The 26,005-nt window shown below is 46.3% G+C and overlaps 1 protein-coding gene across 2 annotated transcripts in view; it reads left to right on the top strand.

Moving 5' to 3' along the window:
* The window catches only part of ryr2a (ryanodine receptor 2a (cardiac)), a 41,109-nt gene extending 18,706 nt beyond the window's left edge, over positions 1–22,403 (top strand). Inside the window, exons 39-114 of one of the 2 annotated variants that reach the window (XM_088322903.1) lie at positions 22–605; positions 669–869; positions 1,122–1,227; positions 1,356–1,499; positions 1,598–1,725; positions 1,808–1,953; positions 2,029–2,143; positions 2,258–2,390; positions 2,578–2,681; positions 2,775–2,910; positions 2,969–3,155; positions 3,234–3,339; positions 3,407–3,527; positions 3,590–3,759; positions 3,892–4,112; positions 4,187–4,277; positions 4,335–4,475; positions 4,633–4,796; positions 4,885–4,963; positions 5,035–5,124; positions 5,241–5,381; positions 5,442–5,519; positions 5,617–5,692; positions 5,788–5,911; positions 6,040–6,155; positions 6,409–6,467; positions 6,544–6,659; positions 6,795–6,844; positions 8,183–8,243; positions 8,305–8,543; positions 8,620–8,701; positions 8,770–8,900; positions 9,156–9,283; positions 9,355–9,544; positions 9,635–9,717; positions 9,787–9,944; positions 11,367–11,454; positions 11,533–11,625; positions 11,690–11,860; positions 12,819–12,878; positions 12,942–13,076; positions 13,154–13,266; positions 13,343–13,439; positions 13,526–13,632; positions 13,716–13,767; positions 13,850–13,900; positions 13,984–14,083; positions 14,162–14,241; positions 14,315–14,391; positions 14,455–14,528; positions 14,593–14,673; positions 14,747–14,835; positions 14,910–15,038; positions 15,102–15,206; positions 15,282–15,363; positions 15,440–15,598; positions 15,661–15,815; positions 15,881–16,096; positions 16,167–16,433; positions 16,507–16,713; positions 16,947–17,204; positions 17,326–17,369; positions 17,440–17,572; positions 17,648–17,734; positions 18,359–18,619; positions 18,711–18,841; positions 19,071–19,113; positions 19,186–19,319; positions 19,669–19,729; positions 19,804–19,950; positions 20,025–20,159; positions 20,821–20,977; positions 21,050–21,114; positions 21,187–21,287; positions 21,662–21,713; positions 21,787–22,403. In XM_088322903.1, coding sequence (XP_088179029.1) covers positions 22–605; positions 669–869; positions 1,122–1,227; positions 1,356–1,499; positions 1,598–1,725; positions 1,808–1,953; positions 2,029–2,143; positions 2,258–2,390; positions 2,578–2,681; positions 2,775–2,910; positions 2,969–3,155; positions 3,234–3,339; positions 3,407–3,527; positions 3,590–3,759; positions 3,892–4,112; positions 4,187–4,277; positions 4,335–4,475; positions 4,633–4,796; positions 4,885–4,963; positions 5,035–5,124; positions 5,241–5,381; positions 5,442–5,519; positions 5,617–5,692; positions 5,788–5,911; positions 6,040–6,155; positions 6,409–6,467; positions 6,544–6,659; positions 6,795–6,844; positions 8,183–8,243; positions 8,305–8,543; positions 8,620–8,701; positions 8,770–8,900; positions 9,156–9,283; positions 9,355–9,544; positions 9,635–9,717; positions 9,787–9,944; positions 11,367–11,454; positions 11,533–11,625; positions 11,690–11,860; positions 12,819–12,878; positions 12,942–13,076; positions 13,154–13,266; positions 13,343–13,439; positions 13,526–13,632; positions 13,716–13,767; positions 13,850–13,900; positions 13,984–14,083; positions 14,162–14,241; positions 14,315–14,391; positions 14,455–14,528; positions 14,593–14,673; positions 14,747–14,835; positions 14,910–15,038; positions 15,102–15,206; positions 15,282–15,363; positions 15,440–15,598; positions 15,661–15,815; positions 15,881–16,096; positions 16,167–16,433; positions 16,507–16,713; positions 16,947–17,204; positions 17,326–17,369; positions 17,440–17,572; positions 17,648–17,734; positions 18,359–18,619; positions 18,711–18,841; positions 19,071–19,113; positions 19,186–19,319; positions 19,669–19,729; positions 19,804–19,950; positions 20,025–20,159; positions 20,821–20,977; positions 21,050–21,114; positions 21,187–21,287; positions 21,662–21,713; positions 21,787–21,882 — 9,692 coding nt within the window. In that variant the 3' untranslated portion in view covers positions 21,883–22,403. Of the gene's footprint in view, positions 1–21; positions 606–668; positions 870–1,121; positions 1,228–1,355; positions 1,500–1,597; positions 1,726–1,807; positions 1,954–2,028; positions 2,144–2,257; positions 2,391–2,577; positions 2,682–2,774; positions 2,911–2,968; positions 3,156–3,233; positions 3,340–3,406; positions 3,528–3,589; positions 3,760–3,891; positions 4,113–4,186; positions 4,278–4,334; positions 4,476–4,632; positions 4,797–4,884; positions 4,964–5,034; positions 5,125–5,240; positions 5,382–5,441; positions 5,520–5,616; positions 5,693–5,787; positions 5,912–6,039; positions 6,156–6,408; positions 6,468–6,543; positions 6,660–6,794; positions 6,845–8,182; positions 8,244–8,304; positions 8,544–8,619; positions 8,702–8,769; positions 8,901–9,155; positions 9,284–9,354; positions 9,718–9,786; positions 9,945–11,366; positions 11,455–11,532; positions 11,626–11,689; positions 11,861–12,818; positions 12,879–12,941; positions 13,077–13,153; positions 13,267–13,342; positions 13,440–13,525; positions 13,633–13,715; positions 13,768–13,849; positions 13,901–13,983; positions 14,084–14,161; positions 14,242–14,314; positions 14,392–14,454; positions 14,529–14,592; positions 14,674–14,746; positions 14,836–14,909; positions 15,039–15,101; positions 15,207–15,281; positions 15,364–15,439; positions 15,599–15,660; positions 15,816–15,880; positions 16,097–16,166; positions 16,434–16,506; positions 16,714–16,946; positions 17,205–17,325; positions 17,370–17,439; positions 17,573–17,647; positions 17,735–18,358; positions 18,620–18,710; positions 18,842–19,070; positions 19,114–19,185; positions 19,320–19,668; positions 19,730–19,803; positions 19,951–20,024; positions 20,160–20,820; positions 20,978–21,049; positions 21,115–21,186; positions 21,288–21,661; positions 21,714–21,786 lie in introns of both variants that reach the window. The other variant, XM_088322904.1, reaches the window with a different exon arrangement.
* Positions 22,404–26,005: the final 3,602 nt, after the last annotated feature.

The following is a 26,005-nucleotide window of genomic DNA, read 5'->3' on the forward strand; positions in this document are numbered from 1 at the left end:
CACACCTTCTTTTTTCTCTAGGTCTGCTGCGCGCTGGCTTCTATGAGCTCCTGATTGCCGTGCACCTGAGCCCGTATGCCAGCGCTCGTCTAATGATGAACAACGAGTACATTGTCCCTATGACGAGCGAAACCAAGAGCATCACGCTCTTCCCCACCGAGGAGAAGCGGCCTGGCCTGCCCGGCATCGGCCTCAGTACATCCCTCAGACCTAGGATGCACTTTTCCTCCCCCGGCTTTGTCCACGCTGGTGGCTCATTGGCAGCTTCGTCTTCCTACCTTGATGGCCCCGAATTTGCTTTGGATGTCCTGAAGAGCAAAACTCTAGCCATGCTAAATGAGGCTGTGCGCGAGGGCAACCGTCACGCCCGAGATCCCGTCGGAGGCAGCGCCGAGTTCCTCTTTGTGCCCCTCATTAAGCTTTTCTATGCCATGCTCATCATGGGCCTCTTCCAAAACGGAGACCTGAAGAGCATCTTGCGCCTCATCGAGCCGACTGTTTTTTCTGAAGGGACACCAGAAGAAGCAGTGAAGGAAGCTGAGGAAGTCGCTGTTCCTCAGGAGGGATTGTTACAGATGAGGTTGCCTGAGCCGGTCAAACTTCAGGTATGCTGGCTGTTGCAAGGGTCCCACATGGGAAAGGAGGCCAACCGTTTTTGTGTGACGCAGATGTGCCGCGTTCTCCAGTACCTGTGCGACTGTCAGCTGCGGCACCGTATCGAGGCAGTGGTGGCCTTCTCCGACGATTTTGTGGCCAGCCTCCAAGACAACCAGCACTTTCGCTACAACCAAGTCATGCTAGCCTTGAACATGTCCGCCGCCCTTACCGCCAAGAAGACCAAAGAGTTCCGATCTCCACCGCAAGAACAGGCTTGTTGGCGCGCCGACTTCCCTGTTCCTTTACTCGCTCTAGCACCTTGCTATTTTAAAACAAGCTAGGCTCAGATAAACTAAGCTAAAAATAGTTAAGTTATGATAATTATAATGCTATTATACAATATTCAAGATCTTATTGCTAAAGATAAGTACAGTGTTCAACGTTATGTCTAAGACATTTTTCAGAAAGGAATGTCTGAAATTTGGGGGTTAAGCTGGGTCGTCATTCAAGTGTCTCGCCAACAGATCAACATGCTACTGAACTTCAAAAAGCAGACAGAGGAGAGCCCCTGCCCACCGACCATACAAGAGCAACTCCTCGACTTCCACGACGACCTCATGCAACACTGTGGTAAATATAAGGAAAAAGAGAGGCACAAAAGCCATCAATTCCTTTTCGTGTCCCACTGATATTAACGACACAACCATAACTATTGACCAAAAAACATGTCGATCCCCACCTTGTGCGGGTGCCTGCAGGTATCGAATCAATGGAGGAGGGCACCTCAGATGGACATGCTCACTTTACCTTCCGGGGACAACTCATGTCCTTGGTGGAAAAGGTGTCCCACCTAAAGAACAAGATTGTCAACCCAGTACAGGAAAAAAATGATCGCAAGGCCTGTGAGTTTTCTGTCGCTGAAATTTGGCAACATTTGTCCATTTGAAATCGAACACTAAGTTGCTAAACCAGATGAGCGCAAACGAGCTTCTCCCGGCAGGTACATTGCAGCAGCTGATTTCAGACACCATGGTGCGCTGGGCTCAGGAGTCACTTATTGAAGATCCCGAGCTGGTCAGGGCAATGTTTGCCCTCCTGCACCGCCAGTATGATGGAATCGGTGGACAGGTTTTGGTCATCTTGTTAGAAAAGTTGGGCAAGGGACATGAAATACCTTCAAGCATCAAGAGGATTTTTTGTGTGTCTTAAGGTCCGCGCTCTTCCCAAGACGTATACCATCAACAGTGTCTCCATCGAGGAGACCATCAACCTGCTGGCGGCTCTTGGCCAGATCCGATTGCTTCTGAGTGTGCGAATGGGACGAGAGGAGGAGAAGCTGATGATCCGTGGACTCGGGTCAGCAGATCTCCTTAAAACTAAAGTAGAGTTGTCAAAATTTGTCAGAATCCACATTGTCTTAATATTCCACAGTGACATCATGAACAATAAAGTGTTTTACCAGCATCCAAACTTGATGAGAGCTCTCGGCATGCATGAGACAGTGATGGAGGTCATGGTCAACGTACTTAGTGGAGGACTTTCTAAAGTACGTACTTTCAAGGCATTCAAAGTGATCAGGCACCATATCTCTGATATGTGGTTGCTGTTCCAGGTGCAGGCATGGATTTATTGATTCTGCAAATCTCCTTTTGTGTTGTAGGAAATAACTTTCCCGAAAATGGTGGCCAACTGTTGTCGTTTCCTTTGTTACTTCTGTCGAATCAGCCGTCAGAATCAGAAGGCCATGTTTGACCATCTGGGCTACTTGCTGGAGAACAGCAGCGTCGGCCTCGGTGAGTGGTCCTCCGACGCTCTGATCCAGTTCAGGAGAACGATTCTGACAAACGACAAGATGTTAATAAGCCGGTGCACAAGCAGACAAGCCAAAGAAGCTGACTGTTGGCTTCCTTTGCCTGGCATTGAGAGGCCCACAGGAACCCCTGTGGCTTATTTTGATTTATAGTCTTCTTGTGTCCTCAGCCTCGCCGTCGATGCGAGGGGCCACGCCCTTGGACGTGGCAGCGGCATCGGTCATGGACAACAATGAGCTGGCCCTGGCCTTGACGGAGCCCGATTTAGAGAAGGTCAGCCCTGTCCTGAGCTTGTTTCGAACCCGCTCTTCCCTCAAACTGCCCGCACAACATTCATGGTTTTTCTCTTCCACTTTACGCGGTGAGGTGGTGGAGTACCTGGCCGGCTGCGGCCTGCAGAGCTGCCCCACACTGCTGCGGAAAGGCTACCCAGACATTGGCTGGAACCCCGTGGAAGGCGAACGCTACCTGGATTTTTTGCGCTTTGCTGTCTTCTGCAACGGTAAGCCTTACACCCCTCCAGCTCGGCGGGAAGCTTGAGACCTGCTCGTGTGTCCCAGGCGAGAGCGTGGAGGAGAATGCCAACGTGGTGGTGAGACTTCTCATCCGGCGACCAGAATGTTTTGGTCCGGCGCTCCGGGGCGAAGGCGGCGACGGATTGTTGGCCACAATGGAAGAAGCCGTAAAGATTTCCCTCGACCCCGAAAGAGATGGACCTTCTTCACCATCGACTAGCAGCAATTTGGGGTAAGGAATTCACCTTTTACAAAAACACTCCACCTATTTTTCTTGAAGATGTACCATTGTTACCCAAAACCTGCGTAGACATGACGGATTGGAGGAAGAGGACACCATCCACCTGGGCAATGCCATCATGACCTTCTACGCGGCTCTCATCGACCTGCTGGGACGTTGCGGCCCAGAGATGCATGTATGTCATCTAGAAAGGTGTGTGTGCGACGGGGCGCTCGTTTATGACTCGCACACTCTTGTGTCAGTTGCTCAATGCGGGCAAGGGCGAACCTGTTCGCATCCGAGCTATTCTGAGGTCTCTGATCGCTATGGAAGATCTTGTGGGCGTTATCTGCATCCCCTTCTCCATGCCAAGTCTGACCAAAGGTAAGATGGAGGGGCTTACCTTGCTCCTCTCCCACACAATAGCACACTCTCACCATCCGCAGACGGTGCGGTGCAGGAGCCGGACATGTCGGCCGGTTTCTGTCCGGACCACAAAGCAGCCATGGTGCTGTTTTTGGACCGGGTCTACGGCGTGCAAGAGCAGAACTTCCTCATCCAGCTTCTGGAAGTGGGCTTCCTACCGGACCTCCGGGCGGCGGCGTCCCTCGACACTGTAAGTTGGGCTAGTGTGACTTTACCTTTTTTTGAACGTGGTGTGGTACCTGAAGATATTAGACAGTACCTAAAGCGAGACCACAAGGTTATGAAAGGGATTTTTTAAACATTTCTGTGTGTTGACTGTTAGGCAGCGCTGAGCGCCACAGACATGGCACTAGCCCTAAATCGCTACGTGTGCTCAGCTGTCCTGCCGCTCCTGACGAAACAAGCACCGCTTCTGGCTGGAACAGAGCCACTGGCCTCTCTGATGGATTCGTTCCTGCACACGCTTTACCGGCTGTCCAAAGGCCGCTGCCTGACCAAAGCCCAGCGCGATGCCATTGCTGAGTGCCTGCTGGCAGTGTGCAGGTGAGAGGGCGCTGTTTGTGGCCACGCCGTTCGTCGCCACGTCATTTGTGAAGGTCCCTTTGTGTTTCTCCCAGTCAAATGACACCCGCCATGATGCAGCATCTGCTCCGCCGGCTGGCAGTGGACGTGCCCTCGCTTAGCCTGCACGCCAAGATGCCCTTGAAAGTGAGTCGCCCCGCCCAAAAGGAATAGGTCTAATAATGATTTTTCCCTCCTTTGCAGCTGTTGACGGCGCACTTTGAGCGCTGCTGGAAGTACTATTGCCTGCCCGGAGGCTGGGGCGCTTTCGGTGCCTCGTCTCACGAGGAGCTGCAGCTCTCTGGGAAACTCTTTTGGGGGATTTTCCACGCTCTCTCTCAGAGGGTAGGCGTAGTGTTCCGTGTTCTGTCAGATTACGTTGTTCTGGCCGATAAACAAATTGGTAAAAAAGCTCCAAAACAGCTCTGAATTGTGTCTGTCGGAACACACTCGTCTCAAAATTTTCAAAGGTTGTACTTACGAGTCAGATTTTTCTTTTCAGCCATATGAGCAGGAGCTATTCAGGGTGGCGCTGTCGTGCCTCAGCGCTGTGAGTGGGGCTCTGCCCCCAGATTTTTTAGAGTCAGACCACACAGTCACGGTGGACAAACAACCCTCAACAGACTCTGACGGGAACTTCAGTCCAGAGCCTGCCGAAACCGCCAAGTAAATGTTTTGCCCGGTCTTCGTGACCACATAATTTCATAAGTGAAACAGTTCGTCCGACTAAATGTGCCGTTGTTTTCTTTTTTAGCGTGAGCATTCCTGAGAAACTGGAGCTTTTCATCGCCAGATATGCAGAACACAACCATGACAAGTGGTGTTTCGAAAAGGTAACGTGGAACCAGAATCAGCCGTTGGGTTCAAGACTTGTGGGAAGGTTTTGACCTTTTGATCTTCTCAGCTTTCCATTGGTTGGTTGTACGGAGACAATGCATGTGAAATATCCAGGAGACATCATTTATTAAAGCCCTTTAAGGCACTTTCGGAGAAGGTAAGATACTCAAATTTGTCTAGACTTAATGGAACATCCTGATGTCATCTGAAAGGCCACATCCATGTAGGAGACCAAGCTGATTCGCTCAGATGTCCTTCCTTCCTTTGCTAAAGGAGAAAGAATTGTACTGTCGACCCGTGCGAGAGTGCGTCAAGACCATGCTGGCTTGGGGGTGGAGCATCCACAGAACGACGGAGAGTGCCGCTGCCGTCGGCCTCCGCCGCACATCTCAGAGGATGTCGCTTGTCAGCCAGGTACACGCACCTTTGACGGGCGCAGTAACAACGATCCAATTTCAATGTTTTGTTTCCCAGCCATCTCTGGAAGGAGCTCAGGCTTTTGACCCCAGACCTGTCGACATGAGTAACGTCACACTGTCCAAGGAGGCACAGGTAGGCCTCATATGTCAAGTGCTAGCCAGTAGACAGCCAGCTCCTAAATGAGTGCCAATGACCACGGAAGAGTGTTCTCCTATCTTTGGTGTTGTAGTCCATGGCAGAGCGTCTTGCAGAGAACGATCATAACATATGGGCCAGAAAAAAGAAACTGGATCTTCAAGCGAAAGGTGGACGAAGCAATAAAAGGACTTGCACTATTTTAATAAGCACCAGGACTTTCCTTTGTGTGCCTCTTGTCTGACATTCCACATTTGCTCACTAGGAGGAGGAAGTCACCCTTTGCTGGTCCCCTTCGATACTCTGACGGCCAAAGAGAAATTCCAAGACAGGCAAAAAGCACAAGACATCCTCAAGTTCCTACAAATCAACGGCTACGCTGTGTCCAGGTATGCATCATCATTCAGTCAAAAGCAAACATTTACTGTGGTCTTGTGCCATCTTTTTGGACAGTAGATCAATTCTCATCTCAATAGAGAAGCTGGGATCAATGTTGTGTGGATTGTTTTGTTTGCAGAGGTGTGACGTCATCTGCGCCAGACTCACCCGCCACAGAGAAAAGATTTGCCTTTGCCTTCCTCCAGCAGCTCATCAAATGTGTCGATCGAGCCCTCGAGCACATGATGACATTAGGTGAGACCAAGCAGGCGACACATTTCAATTTATATTGCGACCTAGTGCAGCCAACACATCCATATTTCCACTGCCACCTGGTGCAAGCGTCACATTCAAACCTCCACCGCCACCAGGGGCATGCAAAACATCCCAACTTTCACCGCCACCTGTGCAGGCGACACATCCTTACTCCGAGGGCCACCTGATGCTCTCTTGTCGCTCTTTAAAGAAGTCAGACATTTTGCAGCTTTGCGTTTTTGACTTTCCCAAGACTCGAGAGCAGAGGGAGTTGAGAGTCCTCGGGAGCGGGAAACCAAGTTTTTTGTCAAGGTGGGCTGGAGTAAACTAGGCTGGTGATAGATCTGACTTGGGCTTGTTTTGATGGTTTTCTCTCCTTCCTCCCCAGGTGGTTTTGCCCTTGCTGGAGTCCTACTTCAAAAACCACCGTCTGTATTTTCTGTCCACGCAAGCCCTTGGCAGCGGCGGCCACGCTTCCAACAAAGAGAAGGAGATGGTCACAAGGTGAAGAACGCCACACTTTGCCAGAATCCTTTAGCCCAGCCTGGTCTGGATGTAGAGTTTCTCCTGCCAGGTGTCTCATGATTCTTTTGTGTTATTTTTTTCTACACTCCCTGCCTCTTCCTTGTCCTTCTTTAGTCTTTTCTGCAAACTGGAAATTCTTGTCAGAAATAGAATATCCTTATTTGGTAAGAATGCTTTATGTCTCTTTCTTGCTGTTCTGATCACTAATTGTTGCCTTGCCTGCCCACCTCACTTTGCTTTAAAAAAATATCCTGAAACAGCATCTGTTTTTTGATGAATCTTGCTCCCTGTCGATCATTATTGACCTTAGGAAACAGTTTACTAATTGTTTATCAATCTTTGGAGAGAGGGGAACGGAGCAGGAGCTCCGTCCAGCGCACCACTAAAGTTGAGTGAACACACAGCACATGACGTCGTCCAAAAACCTTTCAAGGAGATCTAGTGAAGCACAGGAAGAAACCAATGAGCTTCTTTACAGCTCCTGGCTAAGGTTTTTTGCCCACGTCTCTCACAACTCAACTCAACTTCAACTTTATTGTCAAATACGCCATCTGCACAACATACAGCACTGATAAAATTGCTTATTCTTTTTCCTTGCATGCAAAGATGCAATAGATAAGGCCCAATACAAACAACCAATAGCAGCAAGAACAAATAGCAGGAAGTTTTCTTTTGTCTTTTCTTTCAAGCACATTTGAAGGAGAGTCTTGGTTGGACTGCAGATCATTCTGAAGAAGGTCTAAAAATCCTAGGATGTTCTGGGGGAAAGTCCTGGTTGGACTAGATCAGTGTTTCTCAACTAGTTAGTGGCACAACCATTTTCAATGGGTCGCTGACCTTTGGCTTGGCAAAATAATTCTAAGAAAAGAAATAAACTACTGATCATTTAAGCTCCTCAACTGTAGATGGCGATTACTTCCTGCGTATACTACTTGACAACCCCAATATCACACGTCAGAAAAATACAAATAAAGTTTGTTTGCACATGTTGCAAATACTGTCCAGAATATATGATACATTGATTTAATTATCTCGAAGACGAGTGTTTGGATTTCATAATGAATGAGCTAATTAAGCATTAAAGGGAATATCCTTATTTGAAGTCATTTTTGTTTAGAGGGTCTTTTTTTAAATGTCTGCTGGCCCCCGGTTCAAATTGCAAAATCTTTTCATTCAACAAATTTGAAAGGGAAAAGTATTTTCTTGATCTTGGTCACAGCCTACAATTAGGATGCGGTGGTGGGTCCTGAGATCAGGCTAGTTGATAACTCCTGGAGAAGGTCTAAAAATCTCAGGCAGTTCTGGAGGAAAGTCCTGGTTGGTTTGTGGATCATACTGGGGATGGTCACAAAATCTGTCTAAAGATGTAAGTGTGGGACCAGAGTCCTAGCAAGGAGAGCATCTACCTTAGCTTTTATTTCTGGTTTTGTGCCATGGCCACCATTTCAAAGTATTTGAAGTCTGGTAATTTCCTTTTTCCAATTTCTCCTTTCCTCTCCTAGGTCATCACGCCACATCAGTAGTCAACTGTTTGCAGATCCTGGGCCAAAGTTTGGATGCCAGGTACAAACAAGCCAAAGTTTGTGGCTCTCTGAGAAGCACTAAAACAGTTTTGGGTCTACAGGACGGTGATGAAAACAGGCCCAGAATGCGTGAGGACGGCGCTGCGCTCCTACTTGGACAGCGCCGCCGAAGCACTGGAGAAGACAGAGGAGAACCTGAAACTGGGCCGCTTCACGCACCACCTGGAGCGGCAGTCTGGTGTCCCGCAGATGGTCAACTATGCTACCGTGGGCTTGCTGCCTGTCCTGTCCTCCTTTTTTCAGCACGTGGGCAAGAATCGCTTCGGGCAGGACCTCATGCGTGCGTTCCAAAGAAATCGTAGCATTCTTCTTTGGATTGCCATCTGGTGAATGCTTGGTGATTGTTTGCCCCCTAGTGGACGAGGTGCAGGTTTCGTGCTACCGCATCCTCAAGAGCCTCTACCTTCTGGGTACTCATCAAAGCATCTATGTGGAGAGGTACAAGCTTGGTACTTTGCCTTTCCTTTATTGATTTGGGAGAGCAAAATTGATTTGTTTTGGAACAGGCATCGTCCAGCGTTGGGCAAATGTCTGGCAGCCTTCGCCAGCGCCTTCCCGGTGGCCTTCCTGGAGCGGCAAGAGGACAACTTCAACAGCTACTCCATCTACAACACCAAAACACCTCAGGAGAGAAAAGGTTGCCTTCTGCTTTTTTTTTTTTAAATGAATTTGATTATAGTTTTAGTATACGTTTATTTGTATTTATTTTGCAATTTGCTATCTATTTTCAGATAATTATTTAGTAAAATTTAATTTAGTTTTTAATTGAATTTGCCCGTGAAAAAGGTGTACGAACCCTGTGTTTGAGGCTTCAGACATTTTTCTACTTGCAATCGTCCGTTGGCATGTCGTGTAGCACCTTTGTGCCTTTTGTGCGCATTTCCGACGCTAGTGCTTGGCCTCCCGGAGGAAGCAGTGGAGGTGTGTCCTGCCATTCCCGACTTGGAGCGCTCCTTGGAAGAAATCATGGAGGCGGCAGAGGCGGCCACCAAATACACACAGGCTCCTCACGTCATGGAGGTAGGCGGCACGCCACACCTCCACCATCAACGTCGAGCGCCTCTGATGGATGGTGCCGGACACCTGCGCAGGTGCTGCTGCCGCTCCTGTGCAGCTACGTGTCTCAATGGTGGGAAGACGGACCGGAAAACAAGCCTGAAGCCGACAGCTGCTGCACTCGCGTAACCTCCCAACATATCAACGTGTTGCTCGGCAACATCCTCAAAATCATCTACAACAATTTGGGCGTCCACCAGGGGGCCTGGATGAAAAGACTCGCCGGTACAGTCGGACCGCTCCTCACATCGCTTGTCTTCCCAAGGGTCAAGATTTTATTAGAACCTTTTCTTTACTCGCTCTTGTCCCCTCCAGTGTTTTCTCAGCCAATCATCAGCAAGGCCAAATCGGAATTGCTCAAGACGCACTTTCTGCCTCTGATGAAGAAACTACGAAAAGTGAGTCGGCTTCGGAAAAAGAATTCCCAAACCAGTTGCCTTCTTACCGTGCTTTTTTTTACGGCGCAGAAGGCGGCGGTGGTCTTTGCGGACGAAGAGCAAAGTAGGGCGGAGGGCAGGTCTGAGATTTCCGAAACGGAGCTCCTCATCATGGACCAGTTGGCGCTCCTGGTCCGAGACCTCTACGCCTTCTACCCGCTGCTCATACGATTTGTGGACAACAACAGGTCGGCTTTTCTCCTTGTTCTGTCAATGGCAGAGGTAAGATCGGGGCTAGAAAATCCAGCCAGGCCCAAGGGTATTAGAGCCCGAACCCTACCCCAGCACGATCGATGAACTTTCATCTTTTATTTGTGAGGACTGAAGAGGAGAAGTAGTGATTTATGATAACAAATTAAAGCCTGTCTTCCGTGACGAAGTGTAAGTTAAACAAGACTGTAAAAACAGTTAACGTATTATCCGCAATATAAGGGAGCTGGATTATAAGGCACACCACCAAAAATACTCTTTTATCAAATATGTTTTATACACAAGGCATACCGGACGCATGATATTGAGACTAAAAGTAAGAAGTTCTGTGTGTCAGGGTGCATATTATTGCATTACATTAATATATGCTGCTCGTCAAAACTGTAGTAATTTTATTTTTAATGGGAATCTAACCGAAATATTGACAGTAAAAGCACTGACATTTTAACACTAGTGTCATGGTTGACATACAAAAAGGCATTGGAGATCATCCCATTATCACACTATTTTTATGGTTTCACAACACTGATTTGCATAATGCATTCTAACAGGTTAAACAGTCTTTTCACAGTTAGATATTTATAATAAATTGTATGATATTTTGTTGAAAGTTTTTGTTTTCTCCATTCTCTAAAATTTGTTGGCGAAGAAGTGGAAAAACTGTTTAATCTATCAGAGTACACTATGCAAATCATTTTCCTGACACCATGAGGAAAAATAGTGTGAAAATGAGATAGGGTCTACTTCCTTGTCGCATGTAACACATGCCACTGGTGGTAAAGTGTTAGTGTGAGAGCGATTAGATCAATTATTACATTATCATTGCTCATGTATGGTAATATACCTTATACCTTTGAACAGTAGCGTATACCTATAATTACTGTATGCCTTTCCAATCTTATCTGCCGGATTCTGCGATATATAAGGTGCACCAGTGTGGGTTATGAGGCACACTTACAAATTTCTGGAAAACTGGGCGACTTATAGTTCGAAAATACGGTACATTTTTTATATTTCTGTGTCTGCATTGGTTACCTGAACCAACAATTTTCTATCATTGGCAGATTTTTTTAAGAGATGACGTGAACATTTTAAGGCTGTTTGTCATTTTGAAAATTAGGCCATAAACCACAGAAGCAGTACGTCCTTAGAAATCTAGCTTGGCACTTTTGTAGAGAGAGAGGCAGAGAGACAAAGACAAAAAAATGACAGATGGATAATAAAGAATAAAAAAGTCAGCACCCGGCCTGACCCGAACTTAATGATTGACATTTTAGGACTGACCTGAATTTTAGGCCAGGTCAAGCTTGGACTTGGTCTTAAAATCTTACCTCTGGACCACAGCGTTGTCAGGTCTATTCTGAACTTGGAACGGAATTTTCTCCTCTGTGACTGGGCAGGGCTTTGTGGCTAAAGGAGTCTGACCCTGAGGCGGAAGCGCTTTTCCACATGGTGGCCGAAGTTTTCATGTTTTGGGCTAAATCTCACGTAAGGCCGGCGAACGAGAACGGACCGGGCACCCTCTACTCGCCTCTCACGCAACTGTGCTCTTGCCCCCTCATGCAGAACTTCAAGAGAGAGGAGCAGAATTTCGTAGTTCAGAATGAAATCAACAACATGTCCTTCCTCATCTCCGATTCCAGGGGCAAGACGGCACAGGTACAACTACAAAAAGCCAAATGTTTGCTTGTGAGATGTGACGGTGCCTTTAAATACTTTTCAGGGGACTATTTCCTACCAGGAGAGAAAAAAGTTAAGGCGGAAGGGCGAGCGCTACTCGCCGCAGACTAGCTTAATTGTGGCGGCGCTCAAGCGCCTGCTGCCCGTGGGCCTCAATGTTTGCCTTCCTGGAGAACAAGAGCTCATCGCTCTTGCCAAGAACCGATTCTGCCAGGTAAAGGCCTACGAAGGAGCTATCTTGACATATGTAGAAATAAATGTAACAATACATTGCTACAAGTATATGCCATAGAAATGAATGAACACATCAATAATTACAATAATACTTAAATATATGACATTAATAGAATTTATTAATTTATGTATGCGTGTATTTTTTCTTGTATTTTTTGTGTTATTTAAATGAAGGGGCGGGTCACACTGGCTGAGCTTTTCACCTCTTGGTTGATGGACCGGCGCACCTATCGTTCATGTCTTATCAACCAAGAGGTGAAAATCACAGGTAACTGGACTGCATCCTCATTTGAAGAATATTTTGTCATGACAAAATAAACACAAAAATAAACGACTAAAAAAACTAAATATTTGACGAAATTCACGGCAAAAAAAATACAGAAATAAACAAAATACACCACAAAATAAACAATAAACTAAATGATAAAATACATGACAAATTAATATTGAAATGAATACACGTAAGAATAAATACCAAAATAAATACACAACAAAATACATGACAAAATTAACAATATACAGAACAACATATACGACGAAATACAAAACAAAATAAATAACAAAATACATGACAAGATAAATGAAAAAATAAACAAAATAATTCAAGACAAAAAATTCTTGAAATAAACACACAACAAAACGAATACATGACAAAATACTCAGCAAAAATACCAAAATAAATAAATACAGAAATAAATGTCAAAATTCATAAATAAATGAATAAACTGCATTTATCTCATATTTTTAAGCATGACACAATCTATTCCTTTGTTCATTTATTGAAACGGCTTGTATTTGTAGGTATTCATTTATTCAATTATTCATACATAGGGCAGGATCAGACCTATATACACATCGACCTCAACAGAAAATGCTAAGGTTTTTTTTGTATATTTTTTTAATGTATTTATTCATTTTTATTTTTTTATTTTTTGCAGAAAGATACCGAGGATGAAGTGCGCCAAATCATTCGGGACAACCTCCATCTCCAAGGAAAGGTAAAGTTCTTGAGAGTTATCCTCTGTAGAGCAGCAGTTAAGGTGGCTTGGGCCTGTTTCAAGTTGCAAGACCCCGCCACCCGCTGGCAAAGGGCCCTGCACCGAGAGCTGGTTCACGGTCCCGGGAGCCCCCGCGACCCCAACAAGAGCGTGGAACACGTGCTGGACATTGCGCAGGTGCTCTTCCACCTGGACCAGGTGCCCACTCGCCTACAGCACCATTCACTGACATTTCTTTGCGTCGGCCTAATTTTTTTTAACTTTCGTTTGTTGAGGTGGAGCATCCTCAACGCAGCAAGAAGGCAGTGTGGCACAAGTTGCTGTCCAAGCAGCGCAAGCGAGCTGTGGTTGCGTGTTTTCGCATGGCTCCCCTCTATAATCTGCCCAGGTGATTTCCGCCGTGCGACTTCGAGACCTTCAGTGGTCAGCGCCAGCGTCACACATGAATGTTTGTGATATCCTAGGCATCGGGCAGTCAACTTGTTCCTGCAGGGCTATGAGAAGTCCTGGATCGAGGCAGAAGAACACTTTTTTGAAGATCGACTCATTGAGGATCTGGCGGTAATGTGGCGCTAGCACAGCAGCGACTCTTTGATGTCGTTGGTAAAAGTCATCTTTGTGGCTGAGTTGCTGAAATTGTCTGTCAGAAATCGGGCCCCCAAGAGGCGTCAGAAGAGGCAGAGGAAAGTGACGGCACTGACCCGCTCCAGCAGCTCATCCAGCTTTTCAGCCGAACGGCCCTCACGGACAAGTGGTGGGTGTTGTCGGTCGGCCAATTGGAACCGAGGTCCGCCAATCAGTCCGGGTCCATGCCTAATCAGCTTTTGATTCTTGTAGCAAACTGGACGAAGATCAGCTCTACGTGGCTTATGCAGATATTATGGCCAAGGTAGCATCCATCTTTTTTGAGGTGGCGTCAGGGTACGACTTTCTGACATAGCCCTGGGCCCTTTTCTGTTCCCCCCCCCCAGAGCTGCCATGACGAAGAAGACGAAGACGGGGAAGAAGTCAAAAGCTTTGAAGTGGGTGTTGTTGCTCCTGCTTTGGCCAGTGTATGCCAAGCACCCTCTCCACCTTTAATAACCCCCCTCCCCTCCCTGCACAGGAGAAAGAGATGGAAAAGCAGAAGCTGCTGTACCAGCAAGAGAGGCTGCACCATCGCGGCGCTGCTGAAATGGTGCTGCAGACTGTCAGCGCCAGCAAAGGTTTGTTTTTCTGGTTCCCACCTGCAAAATTACAATTCCTGGTGAGCATTTATGCTCTTCTTCTTTCCTCTGAAACAGGTGAGACAGGCCCCATGGTGGCCTCCACTCTCAAACTCGGCATCGCTATCCTCAAGGGAGGAAACTCCACCGTGCAGCTGGTACTGTTGGCCCAAAATGCAGTGAAATGTCATCGTGTGCAATCCTCTGATCTAGAGTGTATGTATTGTACAGAAAATGCTGGACTACCTAAAGAACCGTAAAGACGTGGGCTTCTTCCAGAGTCTGGCCGGCCTCATGCGGTCCTGCAGGTGAGCGAGTCAAGACCGTCACCTCGGACAAGTGCAGTGTTGACCTCAGTTTTCTTTGGTCAGCGTCCTGGACCTGAACGCCTACGAGAGGCAGAACAAAGCAGAGGGACTGGGCATGATTGCGGAGGAGGGATCGGGTACGAAAAGCTTCGCTTTTTGTTTTTTCTCCAACATCGCTCACTGCGTTTGTCTCAAGGACAGGCGAGAAGGTGATGCAGGATGATAAGTTCACATGTGACCTGTTCCGCTTCCTTCAGCTTCTGTGCGAAGGCCACAACACAGGTAGAGTTGGTTCTTCTTTGGATGTGGTCAACTTCCCATTTTTTTCATCATATTGAGGTGTGAATTTTTTCAGATTTCCAGAACTACTTGAGGACGCAAACAGGGAATAATACGACGGTCAACATCATTATCTCCACTGTTGACTACCTTCTCAGAGTGCAGGTTTTTGAGGGGACAAAACTATCTCCCAGATGAAGGACTGCCTTTTGATGCCGTATTTGCCTCTGTGTTAACAGGAGTCCATCAGCGATTTCTACTGGCATTACTCTGGCAAGGACGCCATCGACGAACAAGGCCAGAGGAACTTCTCCAAGGCTATTCACGTGGCAAAGCAAGTCTTCAACACCCTGACCGAGTACATCCAGGTAGGACAACATCTTCTACTCCAGCGTACCAAAAAGCTAAGCTGGCCCCGGGTCACCTTGCAGGGTCCGTGCACTGGCAACCAGCAGAGTTTGGCGCACAGTCGGCTTTGGGACGCCGTGGTCGGCTTTCTTCACGTCTTTGCGCACATGCAGATGAAATTGTCTCAGGTGTGTCAGGGAAAGAAATCAGCACATTCTAATTCATGCTCATCTTCTCATTTATCAACCATTCACCCTATATAGGACTGGAGCCAGATTGAGCTATTGAAGGAGCTGATGGATCTTCAGAAGGACATGGTGGTCATGTTACTTTCCATGATGGAGGGTATGACGGCCATTTTGCTTTTGTCTCTCATTTTGATGCCTGTTGCCAAGTAGAGCATTTTCTTTCCTTGGGACAGGCAACGTGGTCAATGGGACCATCGGCAAGCAGATGGTGGACATGCTGGTGGAATCATCTAACAATGTAGAAATGATCCTCAAGTTCTTTGACATGTTCCTCAAGCTGAAAGACGTCACCTCTTCTGATGCTTTCAAGGAGTTCGACCCGGACGGAAAAGGTAAGTCTCCACTTCCGTCAAGCGAGCCATGCAACGGTCTTGACCGAGCCTTGCCACACTAGGTGTGATCTCCAAGAGGGACTTCCAGAAGGCCATGGAGAACCATAAGCATTACACACCATCCGAGACTGACTTCCTGCTCTCTTGCGCCGAAACTGATGAGAAGGAACTCCTGGACTACGAGGAGTTTGTCAGGCGTTTCCACGAGCCTGCCAAGGTATGCTTGTCGCTGTCCTGGACGGCTTTACCTGTCGCTGAATGAACAAAGGTTCTGGTTCCCAGGACATCGGCTTTAACGTGGCGGTCCTGCTCACCAACCTGTCGGAGCACATGCCACACGACAAACGTCTGCAGGGCTTCCTACGACTGGCCCACAGCGTGCTCAGCTACTTCCAGCCTTACCTGGGCCGCATCGAGATCATGGGCAGTGCCAAGCGCATCGAGCGTGTCTACTTTGAGATAAGCGAGTCCAGCCGCACTCAGTGGGAGAAACCTCAGGTCAGGCGGACCTCAGACCTCCGGTTCTGGCGCCTATCAGACGGCTCTCCCTCCTTCTGGCCCGTTTCAGGTGAAAGAATCCAAGCGGCAGTTCATCTTCGACGTTGTGAACGAAGGAGGCGAGAAGGAGAAAATGGAACTCTTTGTCAACTTCTGCGAGGACACCATCTTCGAGATGCAGCTGGCGGCACAAATGTCAGACGCTGGCGAGCGCTCATCCGTCAAAGACGAGCCCGAAAAGCATGAGGCTGCCCGGCCCCACCCTGCCTTTTTTTCGCAGGCTACGCCACGAGCGGCGCTGGTGGCCCTGAGGTCTAACCTGCTGCTCCTAATCAAGGTCAGTTCTTGATTTCACAAGTTGTACTTTGCTTTTTACCCATAAATCAACAGGATGAAAATCGTTTTTGCAGGTGCTGTCCATAAAGCGTTTGAAGAAGCAGATGAAGAAGATAAAGGCCATGACGTCTAAAGACATGCTGAGCGTGCTGCTTTCCCTCCACTGCTGTGTGCTGCAGGGCCTCCTTCACGTGGCCTTCAGTGTGCTTCGCGGCTTTTGCAGGATTTTCCTCAACAACCTGTCAGGATCCGATCCGCCGGGTGGCGCCGAGAACTTAAAGGTCTGTGCAGGCCACATGCGTATCAGATTCCTGAGCGGTTGACATTGCTTTTGCCATCAGGTGTGAATTTCCCTTCGGGGATGAATAAAGTATCTATCTATCTATCTATCTATCTATCTATCTATCTATCTATCTATCTATCTATCTATCTATCTATCTATCTATCTATCTATCTATCTATCTATCTATCTATCTATCTATCTATCTATCTATCTATCTATCTATCTATCTAGGTGTCCGAGTTACTGTCCCACCTGCCGGAGCCCTTTCCGGATGGGGAGAGGCGAGAGAGCAAAGGCTTGGGCGGTAGCTGGCAGAAGGAGGACTTGGCGTACTTGGCTGTTAACACGGCTGACACAGAGTTGCTGTCAGACATATTTGGACTAGATTTGCGGAGGGAGGGAGGACAGTATCAGATTCGAGCCCACGACCCCCGTGCCAGCCTCACTGAAATCCTCAATTCACCACCCCCGGATCCTCCGACGCCTCAGGTGAGGGAAGCCAAATAGCAAGATGATCAGAAATGTTGGCCACTTATAACCTCCACAAACACAACACCCACCAACCACCACCCCCACCCTTGGTTTAAACTAGATATCTCCTTTGTTTTAGAAGAAAGAAGCAGCACTGGAGAAGCCATCCGAGGACAAACAGACGTAATACACTTTTGACAAAATAGTGTTACTGGTGATGATGTGCCAATTAAATGTTTTACCAATATTTCAGGAGTGAACATGAAGAGAAGGAGAAGAAGAAGACAAAGCCCAAAGCAAAACGTCGCAGATTCTCCAAAGACGAACCCGATTCTCAGGAGTCGGCTTTCTCAAAAAAGATCGTTGCTTACCAGCGCAAAGTTTTGGTACCTCCAACTATTCTCTTTTGGTTTATGTTTATCCGTCAGTTTTAAGCCATTTTTTGTGTTTTTTCCCCACAGAACTATTTTGCAAGGAACTTTTACAACCTGAGGATGATGGCCCTCTTTGTAGCCTTTGCCATTAACTTCATTCTTCTCTTCTACAAGGTCAGCCAGGACATTTGCATTGGAAATTGTTAAAGGTCGTTAGTTTTGGTAAAATCATAGGCTGGCGATGCTTCTTGAGAAGTTTTAAGGGCAGAATATTCTGGACACCTTAGTAATAAAGAGAAGGCTGCATTTTGGCAATAGTGTGTCTAAGCAAAATTTAAAGCAAGCTTTAACTTATTACGAAGGCTGTACAGGGCTGACTCAAAAATTGCTGCCAGCTCTGGGCCTCTACCTTTTTTGGACTTCCTTGCACCTTGCCCAGTTTCTTGCTTATCCTAGCCGTTTTGACAGTTAGCCTCCAACCACTGTGCCACTATGGTCTTTTGGTTGATCACTTCTTGACATGAGGTTGAACTTGTAAATTTGCAGTTTGCACAAAAAATATCCTTATATGTCTAAAGCTGATATAATTCATCTACACTGTCTTAAGAATATGGTGATATGGTCTTCTAAACTAAACAGAGTTTAAACTTGCCTAAATAGTGACTAGTGAGGTGTAAGGTGCTTACTGACACATTGGCAAACAAATGCAGATCTGCAGACGATTGTCCATGGTCTTCAGCCCGAGCACTTGTTCTTTTTCTTGGTCAGCATAAATTCTAACATCGTGATTGCTCTCAGGTCTCTGCTTCCTCGTCCTTGTCCGAGGAAGCCCCGGAGAAAACCCCCGAGGAAGCCCCGCTCTCTGGCGGGATTCAGTGGGACTTGCCAGACAACGACACGGATGGGTCGCCGGACCAAGTAGCAGCGCGCTCCTCGTCAAACCGAGTCCGTTTCGTCTTGGAGGAGGGCAGCGGCTACATGGAGCCAACCTTGCGAATCTTGGCCGTCCTGCACACTGTCGTGGCTTTCTTCTGCATCATCGGTTATTACTGCCTCAAGGTACCTTCATGTCCTCTGAGGTGGCTTGTAATGGAGCACAAGGAGAACGCTGACGTTTTTTCTTCACAATTTATATTCGATCCCAATATAGGTTCCGTTGGTGATATTTAAGCGCGAAAAGGAGGTGGCCAGGAAGCTGGAGTTCGACGGTCTTTACATCACTGAGCAGCCATCCGAGGACGACATTAAAGGCCAGTGGGACCGACTGCTGATAAACACACAGTAAGGAACTTTGTGCAGAAGAGTTTTAAGGTTCTAAACATCTGTTCCTTGGTAAGATGTGATGTGAGAAACCTCCCTCATCCTGTCTAAGCTTGTAGCTTGCCAGTGCTATGGTCAGCTAAGCTTCTAAGATCAGTGGGACACACAGAGACCTCCACTGCCTTTAGGGGAATCCAGAAGAACCCAAAAGACCTTTACTGATGCTGAAATTTTGCTTCTTCATTTTTAGATCCTTCCCAAACAACTACTGGGATAAGTTTGTCAAGAGGAAGGTAGGCCCCGCTTGAAATAGAAACACTCCACCTCCAACGGTTTCCATTGACAGGAACTCTGCTTTTCCACAGGTCATGGATAAATATGGCGAATTTTATGGTCACGACCGGATCAGTGAACTTCTGGGATTGGACAAAGCAGCTCTGGACTTCAGTGATGCTCATAAAAAAAGGAGGCCCAGGAAGGACAGCTATTTGGCTGCCGCGTGAGTCCAACAGGCGCTCCTTCTTCTGCTCTTTTGTTTTCTCCTTATTCTTCTTAGTGTGACCGCGTAATGGTCCAAGCAACGTTCTCATTCAGCCGATTGTAACCAAAAAAAGCCCAAAGAGCCTTTGTTTCTTTTTTCCTCACCCTGAGGTTTTGAGTTTTTCCTTGCCCGCATGTCGGTTTTAAGATCTGGCGATGGTGTAATTGTAATCCCGTACAGTCCTTTGAGACATTTTTGTGATTAAGGGCTATACAATAAATGTGACTTGACTTGACTTGACTTGCGTTCCTACGAGATGGGAAAAAGTCTGCATGGCTCTGACAATGGTATTTGTTTTTTTCAACAGGCTGAACTCAATGGATGTTAAATACCAGATCTGGAAGCTGGGTGTGGTCTTCACTGACAATGTAAGCATGACTTTTGAGTTGGGTGGGCGGGGCTTACAGGTCCAACCCGGCTTATTAGTTTGTTAACCCGCCAGTCATTTCTGTACCTGGCCTGGTACATGAGCGTGTCTGTCCTGGGCCACTACAACAACTTCTTCTTTGCCGCCCACCTGCTGGACATCGCCATGGGCTTCAAGACCCTGCGAACTATCCTGTCTTCCGTCACACACAACGGCAAACAGGTGTGACCCCATCTGCTTGTCTTATTCTGGCAGGCCGAACGACACTAGCACTCTTTGTCCTCTTTGTTGGACAGTTGGTGTTGACAGTGGGCCTGCTAGCAGTGGTGGTCTACCTGTACACGGTGGTGGCCTTCAATTTCTTCCGCAAGTTCTATAACAAGAGTGAAGATGGACAGCTACCGGACATGAAGTGTGATGACATGTTGACGGTGAGTTTGGCAAACGTTTGACTTGGAAGGGTGACAAAAAACCTAGCTTGGGCCGTTCTATCTATCTACTGATACGATTATGGCCAGAAATGAAAATGTTTGCTTTTCCTCTGGTCACGCCCCAACAGTCGTTCACAGCTGTTGTGACCCGCGAAAGCTTTGGGGCCACTCATAAGAGAGGAAAGTGTCCATTTATGGTTTGGAAGTGACGGGCTCCCGTCACCCGCAAATTTCCAAGTTAATCCCGCAAGGCAACCACCCATAGCATTCCCTAGCAAGAGCTTCATTTATTCCTATTAAGGATTTTTTTTCGGAGCTGCTTATTTTCCGCACGAAGGCCAGCATAAAGAAGTGGACACATGAGGATAGCCTTTTTCATTTTCATAAAAGGTTTTCAATGGTCTGCGCTGGCAGATTTTGACACACCTGTAAGGATATTCCTTTCATTAGTTTTCTCCTGCTCAATTTAGGGACGCTCCAAACACAAAAACTTTAAAGCGGTGCCATTTTTAGAAATGTTAAACAATTTAAAATGTAAAAGCTGAACTCCGATAACTGTGCCACAATATAGACCTGCTCCCACTTAGTAAACATATGAAAAATCTGCCTCTTGCTGTTTAAAATCACTTGAAAAGTATGATTTTTTTTATGTCTCGGCCAGTGCTACATGTTCCACATGTACGTGGGGGTGCGAGCAGGTGGTGGCATCGGCGACCAGATTGAGGACCCGGCAGGAGACGAATACGAGATCTATCGCATCATATTCGACATCACTTTCTTCTTCTTCGTTATCGTCATCCTTTTGGCCATCATCCAAGGTGAGTGAGGGGAACCTTGCGTCTCTGGTAGGAACTACATGTCAAAAATGGAGCACTTTGGCTTTGTGGTAGGTTTGATCATTGACGCTTTTGGAGAACTGAGAGATCAGCAAGAGCAAGTCAAGGAGGACATGGAGGTAAAAGGCGTTCCTCTTGGTGACGAGGCCCGGTATGGGTGTTGGCAATGATCGGATCGTCTTGTCTTCCAGACCAAATGTTTCATCTGCGGGATCGGCAACGACTACTTCGACACTGTGCCACACGGTTTTGAAACGCACACGTTGCAGGAGCACAACTTGGCCAACTACCTGTGAGTAGGCATGTCGCTTCCTCAACCAACGGCTCTTGAAACTTTCTTTGAGCTTAAAGGTACAAAGCTTCATCAGGCAGAAAGGAAGACAGGCTAAAAATATCATAAAATCCAAAGTGAAAGCAAATTAATAACCAAAATAAATAACCTGTATTAACTCCTGAGCCAGGGTGACCAAAGATGTTAAAAAAAATAGGAAATGCTATAATTTGAAGGTTTAAAAAAAAGAAGAAGAAAGAAACAATTGAAACTAGTGCTGGGTAATAATTTTTTTAAAGAATTTTTGGTGGATATTGTGCCTCGAGAAAAGGGTTGAGAAACACTGGAGTGTACACAACTCCACTGTCTGTGACGTGTCTTTTGTTTCTCCTCAGGTTTTTTGTGATGTACCTGATCAACAAAGACGAAACAGAGCACACGGGCCAGGTAAAAGCACCTCAATCTCGATTTCTGGCCTTCCATTTTCAGCATCCGTTGCTTCGTTTGTCTTGTGCCAAAGGAATCTTACGTGTGGAAGATGTACCAGGAACGTTGCTGGGAGTTCTTCCCCGCCGGCGATTGCTTTCGCAAACAGTACGAAGATCAACTCAACTGAAAGGTGGCTGGCATCTCGTCACGGCGCCGCCTCCGACATTGGAGTGACCTTCATGTATCCGAGCTCTTCCGCAGATCTATGGTCTGCCTCAGACTGCAGCACTCGTGTTTTCGGGAATGTTTGGCATCACATCAAACTCTTGGCATGAAACTCACAGCTTCGTCCGATCATGACTTTTTCTTTTCTCGCGTTGGCGTTACGGTAACGAGCGTTAAATAAAAAATAATTAAATAAATGATTGGAAGGCGGCTGTGAAAAAAAGACAAAAAACAAAGTGCAACCGTATTGAATTTTGCCTGCAATGCAGTCCAAAATGACGTGCCTGAAGATAAATCATTTTGTAAACATTCATGTGCGATTTAAGGAACTTTTAGATCCTGTCGCAGCGTCACAAATTTGCACATTTGACGCTTTTGAGAAATGAGGCTTGCCTGCCACTTGAAGCTGAATGAAGAGTTTTATGCTTGCGCTTTCATTTGCCACTTTTGAAGGCTTCGCCAATAAATTCATTACGAAATCAACACATTGTGACGGTTGAATCCTTTATTATGATACTCGTTGAACACTTCATCCAACTTTGACCTACATTCTTACTGTATGGGGTGGACTGCTGAGATTCACTTGATTTCAATTCCAAACGTTGGCATTAAAAATAACTAAACAGAAGGCCTCCAGGTGGAAAGCGACTTGTCAGTTGGAAAGGAAAGAAGGTCTCATTGACTCAGCTCGAAAGGAATGGAAAAGGATTTTATTTCTAGTCAGAGTTTAGTCCTTATTGCCGGCAGTAGGTCTGATCAGTTTCCAGTGGGGGTTTAGTCTCTGCCAAGGCTGCCCTTTGTCACTTATTCTGCACATAACTTTTATGGACAGAATTTTTAGGTGCAGCTTTGTCGGGGAAGGGGTTTGGTTTGATAGCCTCAGCATTGCATCACTGTGGAGGAAACTCATTGATGTGATCTTTAGCTCTCCCTGGAGCAGTTCACAGCCGAATGTGAAGTGGCCGAGATGAAGATCAGCACCTCTAAGAAGATCATGGTTTTCTCCAGGAGCATGGTGACATACTGTTTCTGGGTTAGGGATGAAATCCTGTTTAAGTATCCATGGGACTTGTTCACGAGCGAGAATATTAAGGAACGGGAGAAGGATCAGTGCAGCATCTACCGTCGTTCGGACCTTATACAGGTCTGTCAGGGTGAAGAAGGAGCTGAGCTGAAAGGCAAAGCTTTCGATTTACCGGTCGATCTAGTCAAGTTAAGTCACATTTGTTTGTATAACCCCTAATCACAAAATGTCTCAAAGTACTGCACAGGTTACAATTATACCATCCCCTAACCTTTGATCTACGTTCTTACTCTCACCTATGGTCATGAACTGTGGGTCATGATCGAAAAAACAGGACTAGGATACAAGCGGCGTGAATGAGTTTCCTCCGCAGAGTGGCTGGGCTCTTTCCTAAAGATAGGGTGAGAAGCTTGGTCAACTGGGAGGAACTCTGTGAAGAGACGCTGCTCCTCTGAGTTGAGAGGAGCCAACTAAGGTGTCCTAGGCATCTGATAAGGATGCTTCCTTTGGGAGGTTTTACAGGAATGTCCCTCTGGCAGAAGGCTCAGGGATGACCCAGGACATGCTGGAGAGATTACGTCTCTAGGCTGGCCTGGGAAGGCCTTGGGTTCCTTACAGATGAGCTGGAAGTAGAGGCTGGGGATGGGAAGGTCTGGGCTTCCCTGCTGAGGCTTCTGCCCCTGTGACCCGACCCAGATAAGGGGAAAAGGGGAAAGTGTCAAGTCAGGTTGATTAATCCATATTCATTACATTTCACCTTATACTCAGACAACAAGAATCCACGTATTAGTGAGGTTGTTAAGATTCTGAGATCACATTCGATGTTGGAATTTTCCGAGCGAGGAAAGGTCCTCTCACAAGAAAATCACTACAATATTGCAGCTGTTAACTATCAAAATGACCACAGTTAGTAGAAGATTCGCAGCCACTCACCTCCAACATGGCTGCCAAATCCTGAACTGGTTCCCAGGCAGCTTCAAGTATTTGTTTATGTGCTCTGATTGTTTTTTTTCTCCAACAAATTTAACTGGAAGTTTTCCTCTGCCCAATGGTGGCGAAGACGCCATGCTTGAACGACCACCCTTAAAAGGATTTCCACAGGAAATAAAAACAAGATGAGGTGAGTGCGAGGAACAGCTAGGAACCTATTATAACCGTGATGCTTTGCTACTTTTGAAAAGGACCTGCTTACGAAGTTGTGAAAGCATTGAATGGTAAAAGACAATTGATATGATTGTTAGTGTAAAATTATTTTAATTCATGGTCTAGTGGGGCCCAATCTGATTTTCAAATAAAGAAATCATATTCATCATTTGATTGGCAGAGCAAAAAAGCAAAAAAGAAATTGTAGCCAAGAAGACTTAACTTATAACTAAAGTCTATGAACTGCTCCTTTGGAATTAAAGCATTGATAGAAAATAGAAAAAAAAGTGGATAGTTTGACTTGCTTTTAGCTTGCCAATACTATGACTAATTCTTCATTCTTCATCTGGAGCGCCAAATCACAATCCTTTCTCTCACTATCGCCCTCTGTCGTGAACCAAGAGAATTGTGTGCCTCACTATGCATCTGCAGGCCCTCAACACAGTAATACATTACATACTAATTGCATCGATAATATCCATAACATTATGTTTTAATTCATCAATTTTAGAAAATAAAATGTAAAAATGCTTAAGTTAAATGAGAAAAAAAACTTTAAATCCTGAATACATATAGCCATTTTACATATTTAAATTTGTATCTTTGCATCATTAAAAAAGCACTGCTTGGCGACTGCCTGGCAACCAGTTCAGGGTGTCCCCTGCCCACTGCCTAATGACAGCTGGGATGGGCTCCAGCACCCCTGCGACCCTACTTAAGATAAGCAGATAATGAAAGAATGAATGAAAGGTAAAGCACAGCCTTCCCTGACTGCGCATCACCGGTAAAAAGTGTGATTTGAATTTGTTTAGTGCCAAATAAGTCAATGTTGCGTGTGTTGACACAAATAGCAGTTGCCACACAATTTCAAGTGTTAAGTTCTCCTTCTTTCAGGTTGTTCCTCATGGTCAGCTAGTGTATTTCTAAACTCTTTATTATACTCCTGTCATGATTACTCATTGTACATACCTGTGCCTACTCGTTTGGCGCCAGCAGCCTCTGGTTACCTGATTGGTCCCCATTCCTATTTAAGCTCAGTGCTTTCACTCGCTGGTGTCAGTCCGTCAGCGAACCTCTGTTTACACAAGGCAAGCATTTTTGACTCTGACTCCCGTCGGTCCCGTTTTGTCACCCGTTTTCCACTCGTCCGTTCCTGATTTCCCCATTTGTCTCCAGCTACGATCTGTTTTTTGACCCCGACCACATTCTGATCTCCCGTCCCAGCTATCGACCCGTATTTTGACCCTGACCACGTTCTTATCTCCATTCCCGGCTGACGACATGTTTTCCCCGTCTAACCACGCTACGATCTACCGCTCTGGAAGATGCACTTCCGCATTCAGAACTCACTCCGATCCCGTGAGCGGCTTGCTTCTCTCGTCCAGCGAGCACCGGATTGCTGGCGCTGATTTTTCCTCTATATCTCAATAGACTTGTGAGTAACGTTACGCATCTGGGTCCTCCTTCAGTTCTGGTCTTGACAACTCCACCTCCTCAAGGCTACGTTATTCATCCTCTCCCTTTTGAACTGCCTATCTATTGCCTTTACAATAGGTAATATGTGGTGGAATATTGATGATGTATTACAGCTCAGCACTATGTATGAAACATACGGCCAGCGAGCCGGATCCTGCCCATTTGATGATTGAATCCGGTGCGCAAAACATTTCTGAGTACAGTATTTAAAAAGATAAGATAAGATAATCCTTTATTTGTCACACAATGGGGAAATGTATTTTGTTACAGCAGTAAGACAATGAATAACAGCTAAGAATATCAATAGTATAAAAAATAAAAAATAAAAAAAAAAGAATATTTCCAATAGCAGGTGTGCAAAATAGGTAAAGTGGCCAGTAATGCGCAAATGTGTAAAGTCATGGACGGTGTTCAGAAGCAAGTCTCCAGGTCATGTCTGTCA

The sequence above is a fragment of the Urocampus carinirostris genome, chromosome 19 (assembly GCF_059441175.1).
Source record: "Urocampus carinirostris isolate Australia breed hairy pipefish chromosome 19, RoL_Ucar_1.0, whole genome shotgun sequence".
NCBI lineage: Eukaryota > Metazoa > Chordata > Actinopteri > Syngnathiformes > Syngnathidae > Urocampus > Urocampus carinirostris.